Source organism: Symphodus melops (genome assembly GCF_947650265.1).
Source record: "Symphodus melops genome assembly, chromosome: 2".
NCBI lineage: Eukaryota > Metazoa > Chordata > Actinopteri > Labriformes > Labridae > Symphodus > Symphodus melops.
This window is the reverse complement of record NC_136692.1, coordinates 7,754,632-7,775,254: the sequence shown is the minus strand read 5'-3', so window position 1 is coordinate 7,775,254 and position 20,623 is coordinate 7,754,632. Positions and strand designations below refer to the sequence as shown.

General features: G+C 38.4%; 2 protein-coding genes across 5 annotated transcripts; both read right to left on the bottom strand.

The window, feature by feature from the left end:
- Positions 1-1,728: 1,728 nt before the first annotated feature.
- Positions 1,729-6,149, bottom strand: myoz2b (myozenin 2b). 3 transcript variants are annotated; one of them, XM_079337330.1, is made up of 6 exons: positions 6,016-6,149; positions 4,820-4,936; positions 3,773-3,939; positions 3,172-3,259; positions 2,359-2,521; positions 1,729-2,279 (listed from the first exon to the last, which is right to left on the bottom strand). In XM_079337330.1, exons 2-6 carry the CDS (start codon positions 4,899-4,901, stop codon positions 2,054-2,056), a joined length of 726 nt encoding a protein of 241 aa, XP_079193456.1. In that variant the 5' UTR covers positions 4,902-4,936; positions 6,016-6,149; the 3' UTR covers positions 1,729-2,053. The 3 variants fall into 3 exon arrangements, with proteins under 3 accessions (XP_079193456.1, XP_079193457.1, XP_079193458.1); XM_079337331.1 differs by having other exon boundaries at positions 5,994-6,112; XM_079337332.1 differs by lacking the exon at positions 4,820-4,936 and having other exon boundaries at positions 6,016-6,148.
- Positions 6,150-7,932: 1,783 nt separating this feature from the next.
- On the bottom strand, positions 7,933-18,752 carry synpo2b (synaptopodin 2b). 2 transcript variants are annotated; one of them, XM_079338672.1, is made up of 4 exons: positions 18,676-18,752; positions 15,004-15,740; positions 12,832-14,174; positions 7,933-9,214 (listed from the first exon to the last, which is right to left on the bottom strand). In XM_079338672.1, exons 2-4 carry the CDS (start codon positions 15,695-15,697, stop codon positions 8,729-8,731), a joined length of 2,523 nt encoding a protein of 840 aa, XP_079194798.1. In that variant the 5' UTR covers positions 15,698-15,740; positions 18,676-18,752; the 3' UTR covers positions 7,933-8,728. The 2 variants fall into 2 exon arrangements, with proteins under 2 accessions (XP_079194798.1, XP_079194797.1); XM_079338671.1 differs by lacking the exon at positions 7,933-9,214 and having other exon boundaries at positions 10,780-14,174.
- Positions 18,753-20,623: the final 1,871 nt, after the last annotated feature.

Sequence of the window (20,623 nt, the reverse complement as noted above, 5' to 3'; positions counted from 1 at the left end):
GTTATTTTGGGAGGTTTTTTTTTTGTTTTTTGTTTTTTTGCGGTTGTGTTTCTTCTTTCTGTTTTTCAGACTCCAGTGTGTGGTAGTTCAAACTTCCTGAAATAGTGACTTAGCCTCCCAGCAGCAGCTCTAAATCTTTACTTCTTACAAACTCAAATCAGTTTATTGTTTTGGTTTGTGTCGTTCTCAGACTGTCAAGGTTTAAGACTTATAGTACAAAAAAGGCTTAACATGTTAAGGTCAGTGTACCGTCCCCTATAAAGACACTCTAAAACGATGAAGGCATACTTTATTTATCTGGGAGGAAATTCTGGTTTTCATTCACATTGATCATGATACACACACATGGGTAAACCCACACACACACACATGCACCAACAGGATCCTATGGACATGCACTAACAGAGAGATTACAGAGTGAGGGGTTTGCACTCGAAAAGTGCGCCCCAAGCAGTTGGGGTTTCGGTGCCTTGCATGTGCAGTGCACATTAAGTGAACTGTCACCTCTCCACAAAGAAGATCTAATTCAGATACTTGGGTAAATTCCAGGCCTTAAACGGACCCTCTGGTTCCCAACCCAAGGTCCTACTGACTGAGCTACTGCAGCCCTAAACTGAAATAGGATACATAGATTCATCGATGTGACTTTTCTTTCAGATACCAATCCTTTGGGTTTTTAGTATTGGCAGAGAAATTATGCTGTTATGTTTTAAGTGGAAGCATAAACATCACCCTTGGAGCCATTTAATAATGGGAAGCTAACTAGATAACACAGACTTACTTTCTGTGTGCTGGTCAGTATTTATCGTCTTACCAGAGGACAACCCTTTCAACCACTCTTTATTTTTTGTTAGTTATGTTACTAAAAGTTCATCTTCCAAGAAGTGGATGTGTGTCAAGAAACAGAAATAACTTTAGTACTTTTCATTACTTGGTACCAAGATGCACATTTTTTAAATAACGTCTGGGAGAAATGATAACATTTACAAACTCGTGAGTTTCCACCCGCCTTAAATTCGTTCTTACAACAAGTTTCTCTCCTATACCGCCATCTCTCTGTTTTCCAGTTGTCTGATAGTCATGCATCATGCTTCTGAATGTGCACTGGCATTCAGTAGAACTAACTCATGTGCATTAGGTGAAGAACTAAAAATACACATAATCTACATTCTTCAGAAACACTGAACTCAACATCACTCACAGATAAAAGCATCATTCTCAACACAGTCACATTTATTGATCGGGTTGGTTGAGTTTTAAGAGCACTTGTTAAGCATAAACAGCAAAGGCACATTTTGTAGTCTGGAGAGGCTTTTTTCAGTCTTTCCTTAGATTTTTGTGAACTGTAGATGATAAAATATTTCCCTGCTGCAATGCAAACATATTTCTTAGTCTTCATCAGCCGTCAACAAATCTATTGTTAAACTCTTGGAAAAGGAGATTAGATAGAGCCCTCACTGCCATTGTATTTATTAACATTTCTAAATATTTGATTTTTTTAGGTACTATATTTTAGGTGCTGACTTTTCTATTACTTTGTTTATTGCTTGAATTGCCCCCGGAGACAAATAACGTTTTTTGCATTTACTTTAATTATTATTTTATGATTTTTGCATGTTCAGCGTTATTTTCCATTCAAGATCCTCACTTTTTTTTGTCATTGTTAGAATAACATATAATAATTACTAAATATAACTTCCTGCATGTTCGAGTTGTGAGCCATCCATCAATCAGTTGCATTCTTTATTTACATTACATCATCAATTCAATTCATTTCAACATTAATACAATGTACAGGTTTACTTTCAGTTTCAGTGGACACTCTGAGGCTTTTTGAATTATATATAGGTCTTTTCTTTCCCTATTTACAGGATGTTTTTGAAAACAGTTCACTCTAATGTACAGGTACACTAGTCAACAAATGCATCAAAAGAGATTCTACTGGTAAGAAACTGTGACTGTGCTTAGTGTTGCCTTGTTTGTGTTGTTCTCAGAAAGGGGACAACATACTACAGCTGACAACATGTTGCCAGGTTTCATACAGTAAGACCATCTACAGGTCATCAGACTCTGGGACTTGAATGGGCTCCAGGGTAATGGTGGGGAGGATGAGATGGGTGCCCTCAGATAGCCATCCCTGGGCTGTCCGGTTGAAGGTGGGACGCTTCACCCCCGGCTCCTGTAGCTCGGGGTAACTGGGCGGGTTCAAGTCCAACTCAGGGAGCTTGAATGTGATTCCTCGGGGAGATTTGTCGAAGCCACCATAAGGAGTGGCCACCCTGAAATGACACCAGGAGTGAATGATACTCTTTGCTATGCTCTTTTCTTGTTACCTTCCGTTGAAGGTGGATTTCTCACCTGTTAAAGCATTTGTACTCAGGCAGTTCTGCTCGTGGGTCGAGGGCTGGCATTGCCAGTTTGATAGTTTCAGCAAGGTCAGGGTCGCTGAGAATAGCCTGCTCCCACGGGGAGTGGTAGGCCTTAGGCATAGCTGTAGCTTTTAACTTGTCTGCGGTGTTGTCTGTCAAATAGCAAAAAGAAGAGTGACACAATGAAAAAGTATATAATTTCACTATTTGCTCATATAGAGAAACAGAAGGAACCAACAGTTTGGTTTGCAGGATAACGTTGAGCCCTTTTTTTGTAGGCTTTAGAGTGGAAAGGATTATGAGACTGCAGAACACTCACAGGCAGACTGAGATGTCCATCATTGGGATCTGAGTTCTTAAAATAGCACATAGTTGTAGTGTGCACTCATCATATAATGTGTCCACATGCGATGATACCTTACTGGAGCATTTTAGAATATGCACAGGGCTGTGTTAGCTACTCAGGTATAAAAAGATATTAAAACAAAATGTTTAAATCTTCCCAGGTTGTAAAAATAATCAGAGTAACAAAATGGCTTCTGTCTAGCTAAGTTGCTCCAAGAGAACACCAGCTGTTTGGACTCTATGATACCAGTTGTTATTATTATGACAGCATTATGTAACCACACAGTACATGACAGCTTAATTTGACTGTAGCAGAACGATATAGAGTGGTCAAATGTATTTTCTATAATGTTTTTTTTTTCTGTTGCAATCAGGATTGATGTTGTTGGACTATTCCTGCTGCAGTATGGATTCAGCAAACCAATAAAACGCCTCACAGACTGAACACGGTGGTTACCTGAAGCGATGATATTTGTGGTATTTTCATCAGGTGGACCATCCACTCTAATTTCCACAGTGTGAGCGTTCTCAGCTAACATGTCATTCTGAAAATAACAAAAACAAGGTATGCTTCATAAATTGAGCTAGGTTGTCCTTTGAGCTGCAAAACATGAAGTTGGCCCCTGTACTTTGTATCTGCCGTTGCATTTCTTGCACTCAGACAGATACAAACACAAACACTACATTGCGCACAGACACACATCATCAGGCACTGATAAACAAGACTAAAGCTCTTCACCAAGTGCATGAGCAGCCTCCTGGCAGATTTGGCTGCACACAGCACATGTCTTTGCTATCATGCATGTGTTGTGACCCATTTAGTTTTAAGAGCTTTTGTCTGAAAACAATGCTTGATGAGCAACAGACACACACACACACACACACACACACACACACACACACACACACACACAATTTTGAGCTGTTGTGCAGTACGCACAAGAGCCAGAACTCCTGATTGTTATATTCAGTAGTCTGCAAGTAGATCAAATTAACACATCCGCTTTTCAGTTACTGAAATACACAGAGTGATTCAAGATACAGTTAGGTCTTCTTACATTTAGTTGTGCATTTGCCTCGTTCTGGATACTTTCAAATGTGTATTTTTCAGATCTCCTCTGGCGCATTTTGAAAAGTCGGGACCCTCTGTTGGATAACAATGATAACTCCTCCAACATTATGTCTTTAGGAGTGCTGTGCTTCTTTCCCAGATCCATAACGTCTCCTGTGAAAGCATTAGAGACAAGAAAAGACAATTAAAGATGAATTGATAGGGTTTTAATTATTGTCAACCAAATTGGGGTTAAAATAACAGTAATTGAAATCAAACTGAAACATGTCATGCATGACCAAATGTGCCATTTAGTTGAGATACATTTCCTAAAAAGAAAAAAAGAAGAAAATAATATATATATATATATATATATGTTGTGTTTTTAAAAAAATACATTTTAACCCCAACACCTTAGGTCAGCAAAACAAGCCTTCATAAAATGTGGTGGGATGCCATTGTCAGAATTACTTAAATACAAAACACTCAGCAACTTTCTGACCCACAGCCACGTCTAATGGAACAGGTGATGTTATATTTATTTTACCAAATAAACTTAGACCCCCCCCCCCCCCCGACACCCAGCCCTGTTGGTTAATCCAGCACTGGTTTTAGAGCTTCATAGAGCTGGATCGTATAAAAATAAACACAAAAATGTCCCCAGATCTAATCCTCTGACATAGCTTGAAAGGGAGGGTGCATAAAACATCTAAAAGGTATCAATTAATTCACATTTTCCCTTCTCTACGCCCTGTCGTGTAAACAATAAGTTGATGCACAGGGTGTTTCCTCATCCAGCACTACAGACGGTATGTACCCCAGCTGTCACCAACCATCACATAACAAACAGCTACACAGTTGGCCCTCACGACTTCCCTCCCCACTCCAGAAATAGACTTTTGAAAAGGACAACGACAAAGGATCAGCCACCATAGGTACTAAATCATCCCATTAGCTCTTTTTATGGAGGAGCTGGAGAGAAGCCCTGACATTTTGAACCCAGATCAGAATGGATATTGTCTTGCAGCAGTGAGCCTCAAATCTAAAAGCATACCATTGGTACCATGGACCTCTCGGCAAATAGCTGCTGCATTCTTCTTCCTCTCTCCAGTTGGCATTGTACAAAATTGTGACATTGTGGCTTTGGCAATGTTGGCAGAAGTCAGGAGTACTGAAAACACACACAGGAAACAGGATGTAGTGGTTCTGTCCAAGTCATGAAAAAAGGAGTCTTAGTCACAATGTTGTGACCCCGTAGAATATAACCGCAGAGCTCACCAAAAGGTTTTCTTTTTCGTGTGCATGTCTAGCACCATCTTAACCTGACCCTAACCTTCACATAAATTATCCTGAGTATGTACTGTGATGTACCAAATACAACACACAGACAATATTAAAAAGCAACATGTAGAGGAGGAAATGAAGGACACAGAGTGACTTTCTAATATAAACGTATATATAAACGTATAGCCCCATTCTTTTCTGTTACATAAAATATTGGTGACACATTTTTGAGTCTATGAAGTGTGCAGTATCTCCTAATTCCTGCCAGCATTTATAGCTACCCTCTTAAATAAATCTGCCATATCAGTGTTTGCCATGTTACTGTAATCTCTGTAAAGGTTACAATCATCAGATTACAATATATTACATAATCCCAAAGCCACATTGCAGCGACATCAGTTCCACACACGTAATTCTTAAATCTGCCCTCGTCACTGGATACGTTTCTTAGTATGCGAGTAAATGTAAGTGGAATCTCTGCTTAATGCTGTCACAAAATAAATCGCCTTTGTTCAAGTTGCGAGGGAATATTGTGTTCAACGTTAATGCAAAGCTACAAAACAACCTTTATGCAAAGCTGTCCAGCTAGACACAAAAACAGAAAATGTCCAAAAATATCTTTCTGGCAGCAGAAACTGCTGCAATCACATATTCTTAGTTTTTTCTTTATTGTCAAATGTTGACCATGATGCTAGATAGTGAAACTGTATTAATTAGATTTACACTTATTCAATCTTGACTTATCAATAACTGGCTTTTGATACAATTAATAGTAAATGTTTCTAATTGTACCATATTAAAACCAATGCAATGCAATATAAATGAGAAGACAATAATTAATTGATGTGTCTTTGAAACAGATTTATTTGATCCCAATACATCCCTCTTCTCATATGTTCGAATGTATATATCACTTAAATATAAAGCATATTTACAAAAATTACCCTTGTTGATGCTCGTCCGTACCTGTGATGATATCCCTGGTGTGCGACCTGTATCCTTGAAGAACAGACACACGGAGGCTCAAGGGTCAACCTACAGTAGGTAGTTTGATCTTCCCTGATCTTCACACTCGCGGACACTAAAGCCAAACTGAGTGTGTCTCTGTGTCTGTTGTGAATGGAATGCAGCTTACATCAATAGGCTAAATTTAACTTGTCAAACACTCAAAACCACTCTCTAACACCATGGGGCAAGGATAGCTACCAGAGAGAGAGGGAGAGAGAGAGAAAGGAGAGAGGAGAGGAGAGGATGGACAACACACACATGATATTTGTGATGCTCTTTAAAGGCACGGACTCCCCTCCAGAGACATGTTTCCTTCCTCGTGACAGCATGTCTCTGTGAGTAGACGTACCCTCGGAGGCTTTAAGTTAGGGAGGAGGTTAACGCTGGGCACAGCTGCTCCTTGTGTACTCTTCTCTTCAAACACAGTACTGTTATTGTTATTAAGTGTAATTAAAGACTTTAGATAATGATTTACAGATTGGGGAGATGCTTTTGCTTTGTTGTTAGAGAGCGTTTCCCGAAAGATAAGATCAACCCCTGTGGCAAGGGCCCCGGTTTTGACTCCTTTGCGTATCATCCCGGCTATATCTTGCTCTCTTTTATTTTTTTGACTCTATTTACTGTTATATCAATTGAAGTCAAAGGCCAAGAAAATAATAGTTATAATGTACAGTATGTACAGAGATCTGTGAGGGGGCAGGGTTAAAGGGCAGTATGGTCTCATTGCGGAGTTGGTGGGCAGCCAAAAAGATTTTAATACAGCAGCATCAAGGTCATCACCCTGGCAGCTAAAGGTGTCAATATACTTCAGACATACTGAACATTTAATCTCTTGTCATAAAATAAACTGTTGAAACATGAGAGGGGACGTCATCTTAAAGAAACAAATGAGAAGATTTCATTTATGTGAGGTTCTGGACCTGGACTGTTGTCACTCAATGCAGACAGAGGTGAAAATACTGCGATTTTCAGACATAATAAGTTGCTGCTGATTAAACTCAGGTCATCCTCTCTGAAGAAATGACCACTGCAGGGGAATTGAAAACTTGTCACTGTGTCCTGCCAAGGTTTCCACTAACATCGAGTTTGTAAGACTACAAATGCAAAGTAGTCTACTCTTTCACAAGCAGGCCAAATGCTTTATCAGCATTGTGTAGCCTTATTTGGAAAGAGAATATGAACAGACTTGATTTATCTTAAAAAAAAAAAATCTTATTCTTTATTGAATTATTTGTTGTGGACATAGTGCTGGGGGCGGTAGGCTAGTGGTCAGTGCACATGAGCAATGTTTTTGTCCTCAAAGTGGGCAGGCTGGGTTCAAATCTGACCTGTGTCTCCTTTCTTGCATTTCAATCCCCCCTCTCTTTGCCTGATTTGTGATTTGTCTGTACCACTGTCCTGTTTATACAATAAACGCATAAAAAGCCTAAAATAAAAAAGTATTGTTGACATTAAAATATTGCATTGAACTGAGAGTAAAACACAACAACAATTGTAATACTTTTTTGAAGGCTTTTTTAATGTATTTTTCAGCTGGGGTTTTAAAAGTGAAAACGAGAAAATACATATTACAAATGAAAGCTGTGGGGAAAAACAGCTTGAGAGCAAAAAAAAACAAAAAACATAGCAACATTTTTCATTTTGGAACACTGAACCAAAAACTACAGTTCTGTTTACACTTGAAAACCACACAGTGCATGAAATCAAAGTTTTTATACTGGTGAATGATGCATGAAACGTGTATAATGCCTAAACCACATCATTTATCATATATTTCATTCTGACATACTGTATAGGTGTATCAGTGTAAATGAGACCACATTGTGATGGTTGTCATTTTGCTGCTTTCCTTAAATATGCTGTTCAGCTTGTTCCTTCATTGAATATACATAATATCCTCTACAGTATGAGTAAGAGAAAAGAAGTATCAGTTATGTTTACTGAATTAAATATTGAGAAGTGAGATTTGTTACCTCAAAACTGAAAAAGTGACAAAAAAAGGTTTAAAGCTACAGAAAAGATTTGTGCTGAAAAGTCAAACACAAGCTTTTTTAAAGTCTCTTTTTCTCAGCCAATATTTATAACAAACTATATCCAAATAACCAGCATTGCACCACTCCACTCGAAATAAAAAACAACCGCAACTATCTGATACACTTCTTGACACTTACATTTTAGCCCTTGAAACACTTTCTTACCATTTGTAACCATATGAAGTCATCCTGTAAAATTGTAAAATATAACATGAATACTCTTAAATTAGAAAACTTAGCAGGGTAACACTGCACAGAAGCTACAATAACTTCGTGACAATGACACCTATCACTGCCATCAACGACATAAAAAATTAAAAACAAACATGCTACATTTTCAAAATGTCAGAATCTCAGACCAATTACATAACACATTTCCTCAACCTTTATCTATCTCTTCTGTTCAGTTTACTTTGCATGATCCTCATCATCAGATTTCATTACTGTTGATATAACTGTATATTTGTTTGCAATAACAATAAAACATTTTATTTATGGGCACCTTTCAAAAAAACCAAGGACACCTTACAAGCAGGTTTTAAAAACAAAATATTTTTTGTATGTACCTCATGTAAGTGGTAGTGGTCAGACACTTTGAATATTGGTGGTACTGTACTGCGCTAGGTACGACTGTTCTTTCATTGCCCCATGTATCCAATACTGGCCCTGCTGTTAGGCCTCAGAGGCTGAGCAGGTCTAAAGGGTGGCCCATAGAAGGCTGCTTTTTCAGGTAAAAATGTCCTGCTCATGGAAGGTGCCTGAAAAGCTGGGGCCGCATAATAATGACCCTTACTGGCAGCTGCAGGATCAAGAGACACCCTGCGCTTCCATTCATCTGGAGGCTCTGGCAGAGATCTACGCTGCCCTGCAGCTTTGGCATTAGAGGCAACAGATGACGGGAGGCTCTGAAACAGAAAGGCCTCGTCCACTGAGCCCAGGGGGCTTCTGGATGCTGCCTCCCACGGTGACAGCGGCTTGTAGACTCTTTCCTGAAAGGGTGTTTGCCTCTGAGTAGGTAAATATGACGCTTGCACTCCAGATGTGTTCCCAGGTGACAGAAATCTGGGAGGCTGCAACAAATTCATTTGTCTGGGCAGGCTCAGAGAGTGGCTTCGACCAAATCCCTGAAAGAAAAGCACAGATTGGTTGACTGGTGTTGATGACTTAGCTTGCAGACTTTGCTGCCATCTTCTGGAAGCCTAGACAACAAACAATGGCATACTTACTAAATTTGAGTAAATGCTAGGAATTGCTTTAAAAATATCTCTCAGATAACTGTCAGGTTTTTTTTTTTTCTTATAAAAACTGTTAACGATTTGAGTGATGTGGAGTAAAAATTAAAGTTAGAAAGCAACCTTTATATTTACTTCATATCACTGAAGCACTTACCTTTCCCACATTATATGAAGGTTAGATCAGGTGTTTAATACTTAAAGCATCATTTCAGACATTATTGAAAATATGGCTGAAGAACTCACCTGCTTTCGGTTCAAGTAACTTAAATAATTACATCGGCAATGTGATAACAAAAAATGTACATGTGAAAATCACTCAACTTGGCTTGGAGATATATCCGTAAAATACTTCAGCACCATCTGTTTAAAGGGATATGCCACTCTTTGGATATTTTAAAATCAATCAAAATCAGAAATAGTTTTTTAATCCCAGGGGGAAAATTCAGATCTCCTCTGAAACTACACCAAAAAATGGCTGTTGGAAAAGGAATACATTTTTTTTTATTTTTACTTAATCAATTTCCAAAGACACTGCTCTTTGCATAGAGCATGATAAACTACAATCAAGGCAAGTCTTGGGCTTTGCAAAAATACAAACATGTATGTATGTAGTTCATTGATGGTGAAACTGTCAATGCTGGCTTGTCTGAACTTCAACTTTTTCCAGTGAGAAGAATTTGGTCATTTGAACAGCTTGTCTTTTAATGTAGATTCTCTAACTATGTTATGCTGTTGTAATGCTGCTAATATAAGTGTTTTACACAGTTAGCAAGTCATGTATATGAGGGACTAATAAATGTGCTTACAACTTATCATGAACTAAACAAAAACGGCTTCTATACAGTTGATTACTCTTTTTGCTTTAATACTTGACACTGTAAAAAATATATATTAGCTAAAAGTACATTTAGCTCTTTCAGATGGATTTAGTCTTTTGGATAGAGAGTCAGTATTGTCCTTCATTAAGAGAGCTGATAGCCAGGATCATAGTTCCAAACTTTTCACATTTATTTATTTATTTTTTTTAATTTAACCTTTATTTATCCAGGAAAAAAAATCCCATTGAGATTAAAAACCTCTTTTTCAAGGGAGTCCTGGCCAAGAGGTTTTTAATCTCAATGGGATTTTTTTGAAAAGATGCAGTGAGTAAATACTGATCAAATATGCTGTGTGTAATATGTGAACAAAAACAGAACACATCAGTGTGGACAGGGCTGTGAGTGACACTGATAACCTTCAGCAAAGAGCCATTTGACTTTCCTATCAAACGTTAATCATGGAGAACAGAATCTTAAAGAACTGATCTTGCTGAAGGAACAGTTAAAGTGAAGTATTTTTAAAAGTGTGAGGCAGTGAAAAGGATAAAGGAGGAAATGTTGGTGATCACAAAAAGTGATATAACTGGTGTGCAGGAAAATAAAGAAGAAACTCACGACAGATTAAAAAAACATAAGCAGAAGGAAAGAGAAACTTTAATAGCATGATTGTTAAGAAGTGCAATAAACAGTGATGTTTTGAAGACAGAGACACAGAGACAAACAAGACATGTGTTTCCTATATTAATTTAGTTTCTTCTGTAATAGCAGTACTGTTAAACATATCTATAACAAGTTCATGTTTCATGTTTTACATCAAGGATGAGGATACACAACGTCCAATGACTTCACTGATAGTTCAATAACTGGCCATAACTGACAATTGCAGAATATATATATAAAAAGGCATGTAAAGTAATCAGAACTAATGATCACAACATATTTGAATCTTTTATCTGTTGTGATGCCATAAAAGTTTGGAATGAGGCAGACGGAATTGCAAATCGTATGCATCCAAAAAAAAGAAGTGCATAGAAAGATTGTCTTCAGACATACGTAATAATTCAATCATTTCAGTATATATGATTGCAAAAGTGAGTTATTGTTATCCCAGTATATTTTGAGTTTAAATTTGAATGAAGTAAGAGTTCTGTTGTGAGGTTTTTTTAGGGTCAATTGTGACTACAAATGCGTGCCATGCATCGCATTTCAAACAAAAGAAAAACATCTCACACCAGAGTCCTTTGCTAGACAAGGCCCTCGTCACACATTATTGCACATGTAAAAGCACTTCCTGAGAATCACTCTAAATTATTTAATCTCACATTTTCTTTAAAAACACACATACACCACTAAATTTAAGGAACATTTTATACTATGATGAGCTATTTGCCTAATTTTTTTATTTTCAATTATTTTAGAATCTTAAACTTGCATTGGTAGGCTTGCTTCCAATCTTCTTTTCGTGCATGTCCTGACATCTGCATACTGCAAAAGATTTGGGATTAAGCCTACATTGAGATGGTGCAGAATCATTATATCATTTTTACCAGTACAATGAGATATAAGTTCCAGATGTAATAATTAAATATAAATTCTATATGATGTCTCATTTTTAAAATCATCAAAGCATGACCTTAAACAGTAAAGGATCTAATGGAGCAGAGCAACAGGCCTCCACTGTGTGCATGCCACCACTGGCTTCTTAGCAGAGAACTTAGGCCGAGGTGCCATTTGACGTACGCCTCTAGCAATAAGAGATGCAGGAGAAAAGGCTGCAGCTATGCTGTCACCAACAGATGACTGCTGGGAGGATGCGCTTGCAGGCCTGGGAATTGTTGCTTGCTGGCTGGTTATGTGATGGGCTGTAACAATGTGCTTTTTATCCACATGCTCGCCAATTGAAAGAGGCTCAGCTGATCTCATGGTTATGCGGGCAGAAGAATTTTGGGAACTTTTTGATACAGGAGACTTTGCAGGGACCTCTTCCTTGCTTTGAACAACAAGCTCAGGGGCTTTATGTGGAGACTGAGAAGTGACAGCTCTCTGTTTACGTCTCATGATAGCCTCAAACTTTGAAGCAGAGGTAGGTTTGGGGCTGGGGCTGGGACTGGGGTTGGGGCTGGGGCTATTGGCCTCTGGGACTGCATCATACTTGAACAGTGATGAGTCCAACTGATAAGGCTGATGCTTCATGATATCTAAGGCATTGAGGTGCTTTGGGGGTGCTTTAGGTTTGTCTTTGGTCTTAGGCTTGATTTTGGGGCTTGTGGAAGGGGGTTGCTTGGCTGCTGAAGAAGGATGGAAAGGAGATAGAAGGGGATTGTAAGATAAAGGAGGTGGCGCACGAACATTTGAAGAATATCTCCAATAGTTGGGGAGAGAGGAGGTTGGAGAGGGGGATCTTGTTTTGTTAACTTGAACTGTTTCAGCATCAACAACAAACTTCTCCATACGGGATTGTCTTTTGGCAAACAATTGTGCACCTTTTCCCTTCATAGTTGGATTTATTCCTCCGACTTTGACTTGATTCTTTTGAAAAGCCTGTGATGCTTTTGATTCATAGACACATGACATTTCTGCTTGTGGTGGACAGGAGGCAACTGATTGTGGAGCACTGTCTGATTTATTCCTCAAGGGTGAAGGTGCTTGATATGGGTTGGAAGTAGGACTGCGGGTGTGCATACTCACAGGGGATCGAGGGGACCGTTGACTCCAGCTATTTGAGGTTGACTGAAGATGAAGCTGAGAAGAGGAGTTGACCGGACCCCAGGCGCTGGCAGGTGTTTGGAGTGCTGCCTGAGTTTGATCCGGTGCCCAATGGTTGGCCATCTGTTGTGCCTGAGCCCAATCTTGCTGCTCTAAGTAATGCTGACTATGAGGCCCAACAGGGCTTTGAGAAGGTTGTGAAACTAGACTTCTTGTTGGAATATTAGGCTCACAAGAAGGGCTCTTTCTCATCCAAGGTTGACAGGTTGGATTGATGATAGGTTTGGGGGCAACTGGAGGGGGGTTCTTGAGTTTTACTGTTCTGGGTTGCATGAAGTTACAAGCTTCAGCACCTAGACTAAAGAAGTCCTCCTCTGGCTCAATGTAAGACTTCCTTTCCCCCTTGCTGTAAGTCTGAAGACTTGATTCTTGCTGCAGCGCTGTTAGTTGTTTGTTAGTGGCTTTCCGTTTTGACTCTGGTAGGATACCTGTCTTGATCGCTGGCACAGATATTCGCTCATCTCGTGATGCTATGATGTCTCCGGTTGGAGACCAAACCTGTGGGTTAGTATTAATAGGCACAGGTACTCTGAATCTTGAGTCATGCTTCTTTGTCACTGGAACAATGCCACCGGGCATGACAGGAGAAGTTGTTCCATCTTGAAATCCTAAGAAAGGCTTTGCAGTTCTGTTTGGTACCAAGGGTCTTGACACATTGGATTGCTGATTCATTTGTTGAATATTTTCTTGGTATTCTACATGCTGCTTGAAATTTTCATCCATGTAGCTGGCCTGATCAGGATTCATGTACACTTCCTTCGTACCATAAATATTCTGAGATTCTGCAGGTTCAAGTGTTGTTGTTCTTTCTACATGTAATCCTTTACTCCTCAGTTCTTCATGCTCTGACACCATTCGATCCATCCGTTTTCGACGTTGGGCAAACATCAAAACGCCCTTCCCTTTTGTTTCTGGCAGTGCTTCCATTTCTCGAAGACTGGCCCAATTCAGACTTAAATTATGTTCCTGGTGATAAACAGAATACTCCTCTTCTAAATCGGAACCACTTGAAGCCTCCAAGTTATATTCAGCGGATCTGACTTCCTCAGTTTCTTCCTCTTTTTGGTATTCACTGTCAAACTTGTTTTCACCAGTCCCGTAACTCACGAGTGTAAACTTCTCAACTCTCTGGCGACGTTTATTAAACAGCAAGGCTCCTTTATTCTGAGGGTTGGGTGCATTGGTTAGCAGCAGAGCTAGTCGCTTACATTTAGACTTGTTCTCCTTTACTTGTTTTTCTGACTGGCTCTCGTTATGACTGAGCCCTAAGTGAAAGAAGAGGGAAGAAGCAGAACAAAATGAAAAGCGGTAAGAAGGAAGGTAATAAATCTATAGTTAGTCAGTTATGTCAGCTATAAGTTTTTTTATTTATTTAAATGATTTATCAGGCAGTCAGTGGAAATTTGAGAGGTATTTTTTTACAGTAGTTTTGTGTTATTTGATCTTAGTTTTCAGATTAAACCATTATTATTCAATACAAGAGCACCAACGCAAAAGCTGTTGAAGCTGTGCCTGCTGAAGCAAGCGCACTAATAAAAGCATCATATTTACTTACAGCTAACTTTGGTGGGTCCATGAGGCAAGTAAAACTATCAGCTCACTTTCCATTGCAGTCTTTCTTACGTTGGAAGAGGGATCAGGTAACAGGCCAGGGTGACACATGCTGGTGTCTGTCAAATTAGTTTCTGCCAGCCTCATCATATGGTCATATTTTATTCTTATCCTGCCCTGACTATTAAAGCCAAGGGAATTCTCCCTGTAAGCCCACCTAAAATAGACCCCCATGTTACAGAACAAAAATAACCCACAACCGTGTTGCTTCACATAAAGTAACTGATCGATTAAATGAGATCTTCAACTTTATACAACACCTGTAATATTTATAAGTAGAACATTTTATTGCAGGTTAAATCAAAAGTGAATTCCTGCTTGGTGCTGCATTGAAATTAAAACTGAAAATGCATTGAAAATATTCTAAATAAATCATGCATTGTATACATTTTAATAACTTTTACTGTATGTTGTACAGCTTGCACTCAAAGCATCACACGTCTTCTTAAATATAACAAGTGAGGGTAGAAGATTGATACTTACGTGTGTGTCTTGCCTTGTGCCTGTCCGGTCTGCACAGATCTGTGTCAGACTCTGAGTTCCACTTCTCTGCCTGCTCAGCACCCTCGTCTGAAATTCCAAAGAAGACAGAAGCAGGAGGTGCTTCACTGCACCCTCCTTCCTCTGAGAATTCAACCCTTCTGTTCCCAGTCCCTGAGCCCTGCCTATTACTGGCTCCTAAGGGCTGCTCTGCGGTCAGGGTCAAGGCTGGGGTCATATCAGCAGTGCGGCCAATAGAGGAGGAAGATGAGTGGGAATGTGGCCGTGATATCTTGCCAGATTGCAGCTCAGAGTCAGGACGCTGTGGATACGAGGATAGGGATGTTGGTGAGGTGTGGGTGTGAGGAGACTCTGGAATGGATTCTCTCGACTCACTAAGGTAGACATCATCCTCTTCTTGGTATGAGACATCCTCTTCACTTCCGCTGAATTCAGGAGGGTACTGTGGCTCACCTGCAGATTCACAGTCTTTGGTGGTGTTCTGGTGTTCTGGGGACTTGTCAGACACTTGGGTGTGAGAAAATTGATGGTCCGATTGGTACTCTGCATCACTAGCATCATCTTCATAGTAGGACTCTGCCAAGGACTCAGACGCGCAGAGTTCCTGGGAACCATCTGAACCTGACCAAGGGACCAAGTTTTCTTTGCTCTCAGGGTCCTCTGCTTCTGGGTCCATCTAGAATGCTGTCTCACAAAGTCCTAAGTGTCATCAGTAATACCTTTATTAAGACAAAGACAAACAACTTCAGCTTTAATTGTCCTTTCATTTTACTCATGGATTATTAATTATTTACTCACAATTATGACTGTCACTCCTTCTGATCTAAAGGTATCAGCATTCGTCCACTTTGTAATATATCTAACTACCATGTCATTGTCTAAGTTATTCCTATCCCAATAGGGAGTGCATCTGCATTTCTTGTAGCAGTTACATCAGAGCAGCCATCGCTCTAAATGGAATGGTATGTAAAATCAAGGGGGAAACAACATTCACTTCCAACAGCATAAGCAAAACAATTGGATGGCTGTTTTCCGAACCTCTGTTTATACAGCAGAGGGTTTTTTTTGTCTCACATCTTTCACGGCAACAAATATTAACACTACATTGGCTGTCAGCATTTCTTTCCATTTAAGAACTAAATCTGAGTGACTATTCATAGAAGAAATACTGGACCTTTTACTCCCTCACATATAGCCAAAGTATTCTCTCACATTATTTTGCCAATGAAGTATCAAATGAAAATAAATGATAAAAGTCTGTTGATTTGTATCGTATAGTTTAAATATTGGCTTTACCTAAAACCAGATATTACATTTAGTATCGCTCCTCAGACCTTTTTAACTTGGTTTGAAAAGTCACCAATTAACCTAACAAGCATGTCTTTGGCCTGTGGGGGGAACACACATAGTACAGGGAGAACAACTCCACATTTTAACCACTGCACCACCATGCAGCCCAGGTGTATAGATATTAAAAAGTATACAAAGTATATAAAAAGTGTATAAAAAGTGTCCTTATAACCTGACTGGGAACAGTCAAATTCAGGATCAACATCCTTTTGTAATGGTTTATATCAGCATCTATACAATATAAACAATAAGAACAAGCTTCCAGAACACATCTTTAAGCAGTCTTCTGCATAAAAAGGACCCTTTGACTAACTGCAAACACAAATCTTTAACACTCACACACATTTCCAGACATCCCCCAGAAGGTTGTGCTACAGTGCTCTGTACCAACATGAGAAGACATCTCTTGCTGCTCACCGGATTCAAAAAACAACAATCAATCAGTAATAAAAGTTTCATATTTAAAGATGTTTCCTTACGTTTATTGAAAACATTTATGAAATGTATTCATTTCAATTTCAGCATGTGATAAACAGGTTATATATGTTATATGACCTTAAAGAAAAAGGTCAGAGGTTGTTTTGTGCATTAGTTAATCACTGTGCACAAACAAATAATCATGGGCAGTTTCAAACAGAGAGGAACAAAAATATGTTTTCAGAGGGGCTCAGGACCCAGCCAACCATCAACGACGTTACCACATGTAACTCATTGCATTCTATAGGTATGCCTAAATCCAAACCACAAAATCACAGAAATCCATTAGGCCAGCAGCATTAACTGTGGCAAATACAACTAAACACAACCAAATGATTTTTGCTATTCATGGATCCTCAGAACTACTTAAGATGAAAGGGTAGAGGTTTTTCCACAGAGTGGCGCTACTGTGGAGTTAAATCTGTATATCAGAACAGATAGTCCCAATCAGCGTTATAATAACAATTTATTTGACACTGCATAATATTGCATGTTAGATACTATGAGCCTGAAAGTGGCTCCGATTAGAGAAACAATGTGATCACAGATTGATACCATTACAGCTTACCCAGTGTGATTGATATGATCTCTATCTAAATTAAATCTTAATCGTAAAACTGTGTCGTAATGAAAACTGTATTTTGACAGAGAAAAAGAGTATAGTAGTAGTAGAAGCACTTTTTCTAGTATAAGCACTTTTTCTATTGTTGAAACAAATGTGAACTCTGTTGAACATGGTATGGTTTCACTATATCAGATTTCTAGGAAAAACAATATTGATAGCTGTTGCCATGCCATGGCAACAAAAGCTTTTGTGAGGCTATTATGACTAAAGATCTTTATTTTATTTTTTTAATCAATCGTTAAATATCTGCGACTATATCATTTTAAATCACATGCAATCAGTAAGTGCTGAGCTCTTTTACAACCAATGTTTAATGCACTTAAATATATTTTTAAATCAGAGTTAAATCCATTGTAATTGGATATTTGGATATTGCAGCCATTGCTTAGCTTTATACACATTCAGTTGAGGCAAAAAATGGTAGCACATGGCTACTTTTTATTTGTGCACTGGATTGAACATTGTTGAATTCTCAGACAAACTGCTCTAGACTACATGGCGTATGATGCATTTTGACTACACAAAGGTCCTGTGACACTTGCACCTGCAGCATAACTCAAATGGTACCAACTCTTGGACACTGTGTTCAATGCCCACGCTTCCCTTCACACTTGGTTCCACTTACTCAACCATCATTAAGCCTTACTTTGGAGCTACTAGAGTCTTTGTTCCCTTTTTTGGCAGTAAATTCAGTATGTTGATTCATTGCCATGGTAACAGGAAGTCAGCATCCCTGACAAAAGAGTGAACTCTTGGTCTGTGAGATGACCCCCGCGAGGATCAGATGTTTCCATCTTCAGTCGGTCTTTTTAACCGGTAGAAACATGCACACTCATGTTTAGCCTTAAAGCCTTAAACAAAGAAATTATGGAATCTAAACATAAAGCAAATGTAAATCTTAACCCAGACAGATGTCACTATCAATAAAAAAAAAACAACATAAAAACACATTTTTACAAATTGGATTACATTTGCAATTCTATAAAAAAGCTGCAGCAGCAACCAGAGATAAAGTCAAAAGTAAATAAGTATCAATAGTAATGCTAAGGACACTTACAGACTTTCTTTATATCTACAAAGAAACCCATTAAATCCTATAAGAGGAAATCAAACTGAATGAAACTCATAACAGCAGGGTGAATGAAACAAGGATATCAAGTCAGATACAAAACTTAAAATAAAGAATATAATTCAATACTTACATACTTCCCTTCCTGCTTGCTCCTTTGTAGCTACTCATTTGTGTGTGCTACTGTATTTAAAGAGAGAGAAGAAGAGGTGTTCCTGACTCTAACCCCCCCTTCAGACACAGCTCAGTAAGCTCGTTGACATGATGAACGTGGCCTTAGTAAACTTAGAAGACATTTTTACAGGGATTAAAGGAATGCATTATGCTTGGTATCAAAACAAAGACTTTATTTTAGATGTATTTTCCCTGTTTAATGACTCAGAGAAATGTGGACAAGTTAAAAAGATACACAAAATCAACTCAGATATACCTTTCATTGTTTGTTAACACATTACTGTTGAGGGTCAATATGCACTGTCTGTCTCATTTTGGTCAGATCATGACTTTCAAATATGGTTAATAAATCCAGGGTAAGTGGCACATAAGAAAGCTGCTGTACAGTAAATAGATGGGGTAAGGCTTCTGTTCAATTTGACAGGATGCCCATACATGGAACTAAATCGGAGCTGAAAATGGGAGTTTTGCAGAAGTTACAAAAGTATGAAGAAACATGGCTTCTGCAACCAATACTCATGGATGACTCTTTTCTTTTAGATAACATTTAAAATCACATTCTTAATGTTTCGCCCTCCTCTTGTACTTGTTGTTGATTGATTCCATTAGTGATGGATGCCCCAGGAATGATTGTTTCATAAATAGATATTGTTATTAAACATGCAGAGTCTGTCCCATGGTGCAGATTTAAAACATGCAAAGTATGTTACTCAGATGATAAACTGACCTTCTCACATATATTAAAAACAATGTTGCCAGGTTGAGTTAGTCTGTGTATTCATTTACACCAAGAAAAAGTCTCAATCTTCCGCAAGCATGGCCTACATTTCTTTCCAAATCTCCAATTGTTTTGCAGATTAGCTGTCACTCTGAACCTTTTCCATATTCTTCATGGTATAAAGTTCCTGCTAGACTCTATCAGCCTCTTACATCACTTTTTAATTGAGGACCTTTCTTTAGTTCCATTTTTACAAAATAAGAATATGCAGTATTACATATAAAAATATACAATTTTCATTATGTCAATTTTAAAAAAGGACAAAATCATCCAGTTGAAATGTGACCTTTCTCTATCTCCGAGACAGTAAAACCTAATAAAGGAGGTTCACCTGTTGTTTTAAATATACAACATAATGATTAGCAAAACACTGAAAGTAGACTTTATCAAATGTAGAAATTTAGAAATGTTTACATTTAAATTTAATGCCAACAACATGTTGGGGGCGGTGGCAACAAAATACTGGAAGTTGTGAAATGTTTAACAAACACCAAAGGGAACATCTCAAAGTGAATTAGATTAACTTGCAACAAATTAGTAACAGGACTGGCTATAAAAATAGCTCCCCAGAAAGACTGAGCATGAAGTAAATATTGGGAGGGGCTCACAACTCTGTAAAAGTCTGTGTTGGAAAATATTGTAACAACTCAAGAAAAAGGTTTCCCTTATCTTTAAACACAAAGTGACATGTTTTATACAGCACAGCCTATTTGCCTACTGTTCTCTTTTGTTTGTTCTTAGTTGTTATCAGTTATTGTTGTTCATTCTTAAACTTTATCAATCTGATCCCATATGGCTTCTTTACTGTTAGCTTGTACGTCTATTTTACATTGTTTTATCATGTTTGTTAATTGCTTAAAGCATAACCATGACAAGGACTGAAAATAAGCCATAGCTAGAAGTCCTATATGCATTGCACATGAATTTGATGCAACAGTACAGTATGTATTTTCAGTGACTATTAAGCTCATAATAAATAAACATATTAATGCAAAGAATCTAGAGATTTCTATGTCTACAGTACACAATATGGTTCAAATGTTCAAAGAATCTGAAGAAACCTTAAAAATAGACATACGTCTATTGTGGCCATCACTACAGGCCCAGAGTGGGCACAGTGCATGTTGTG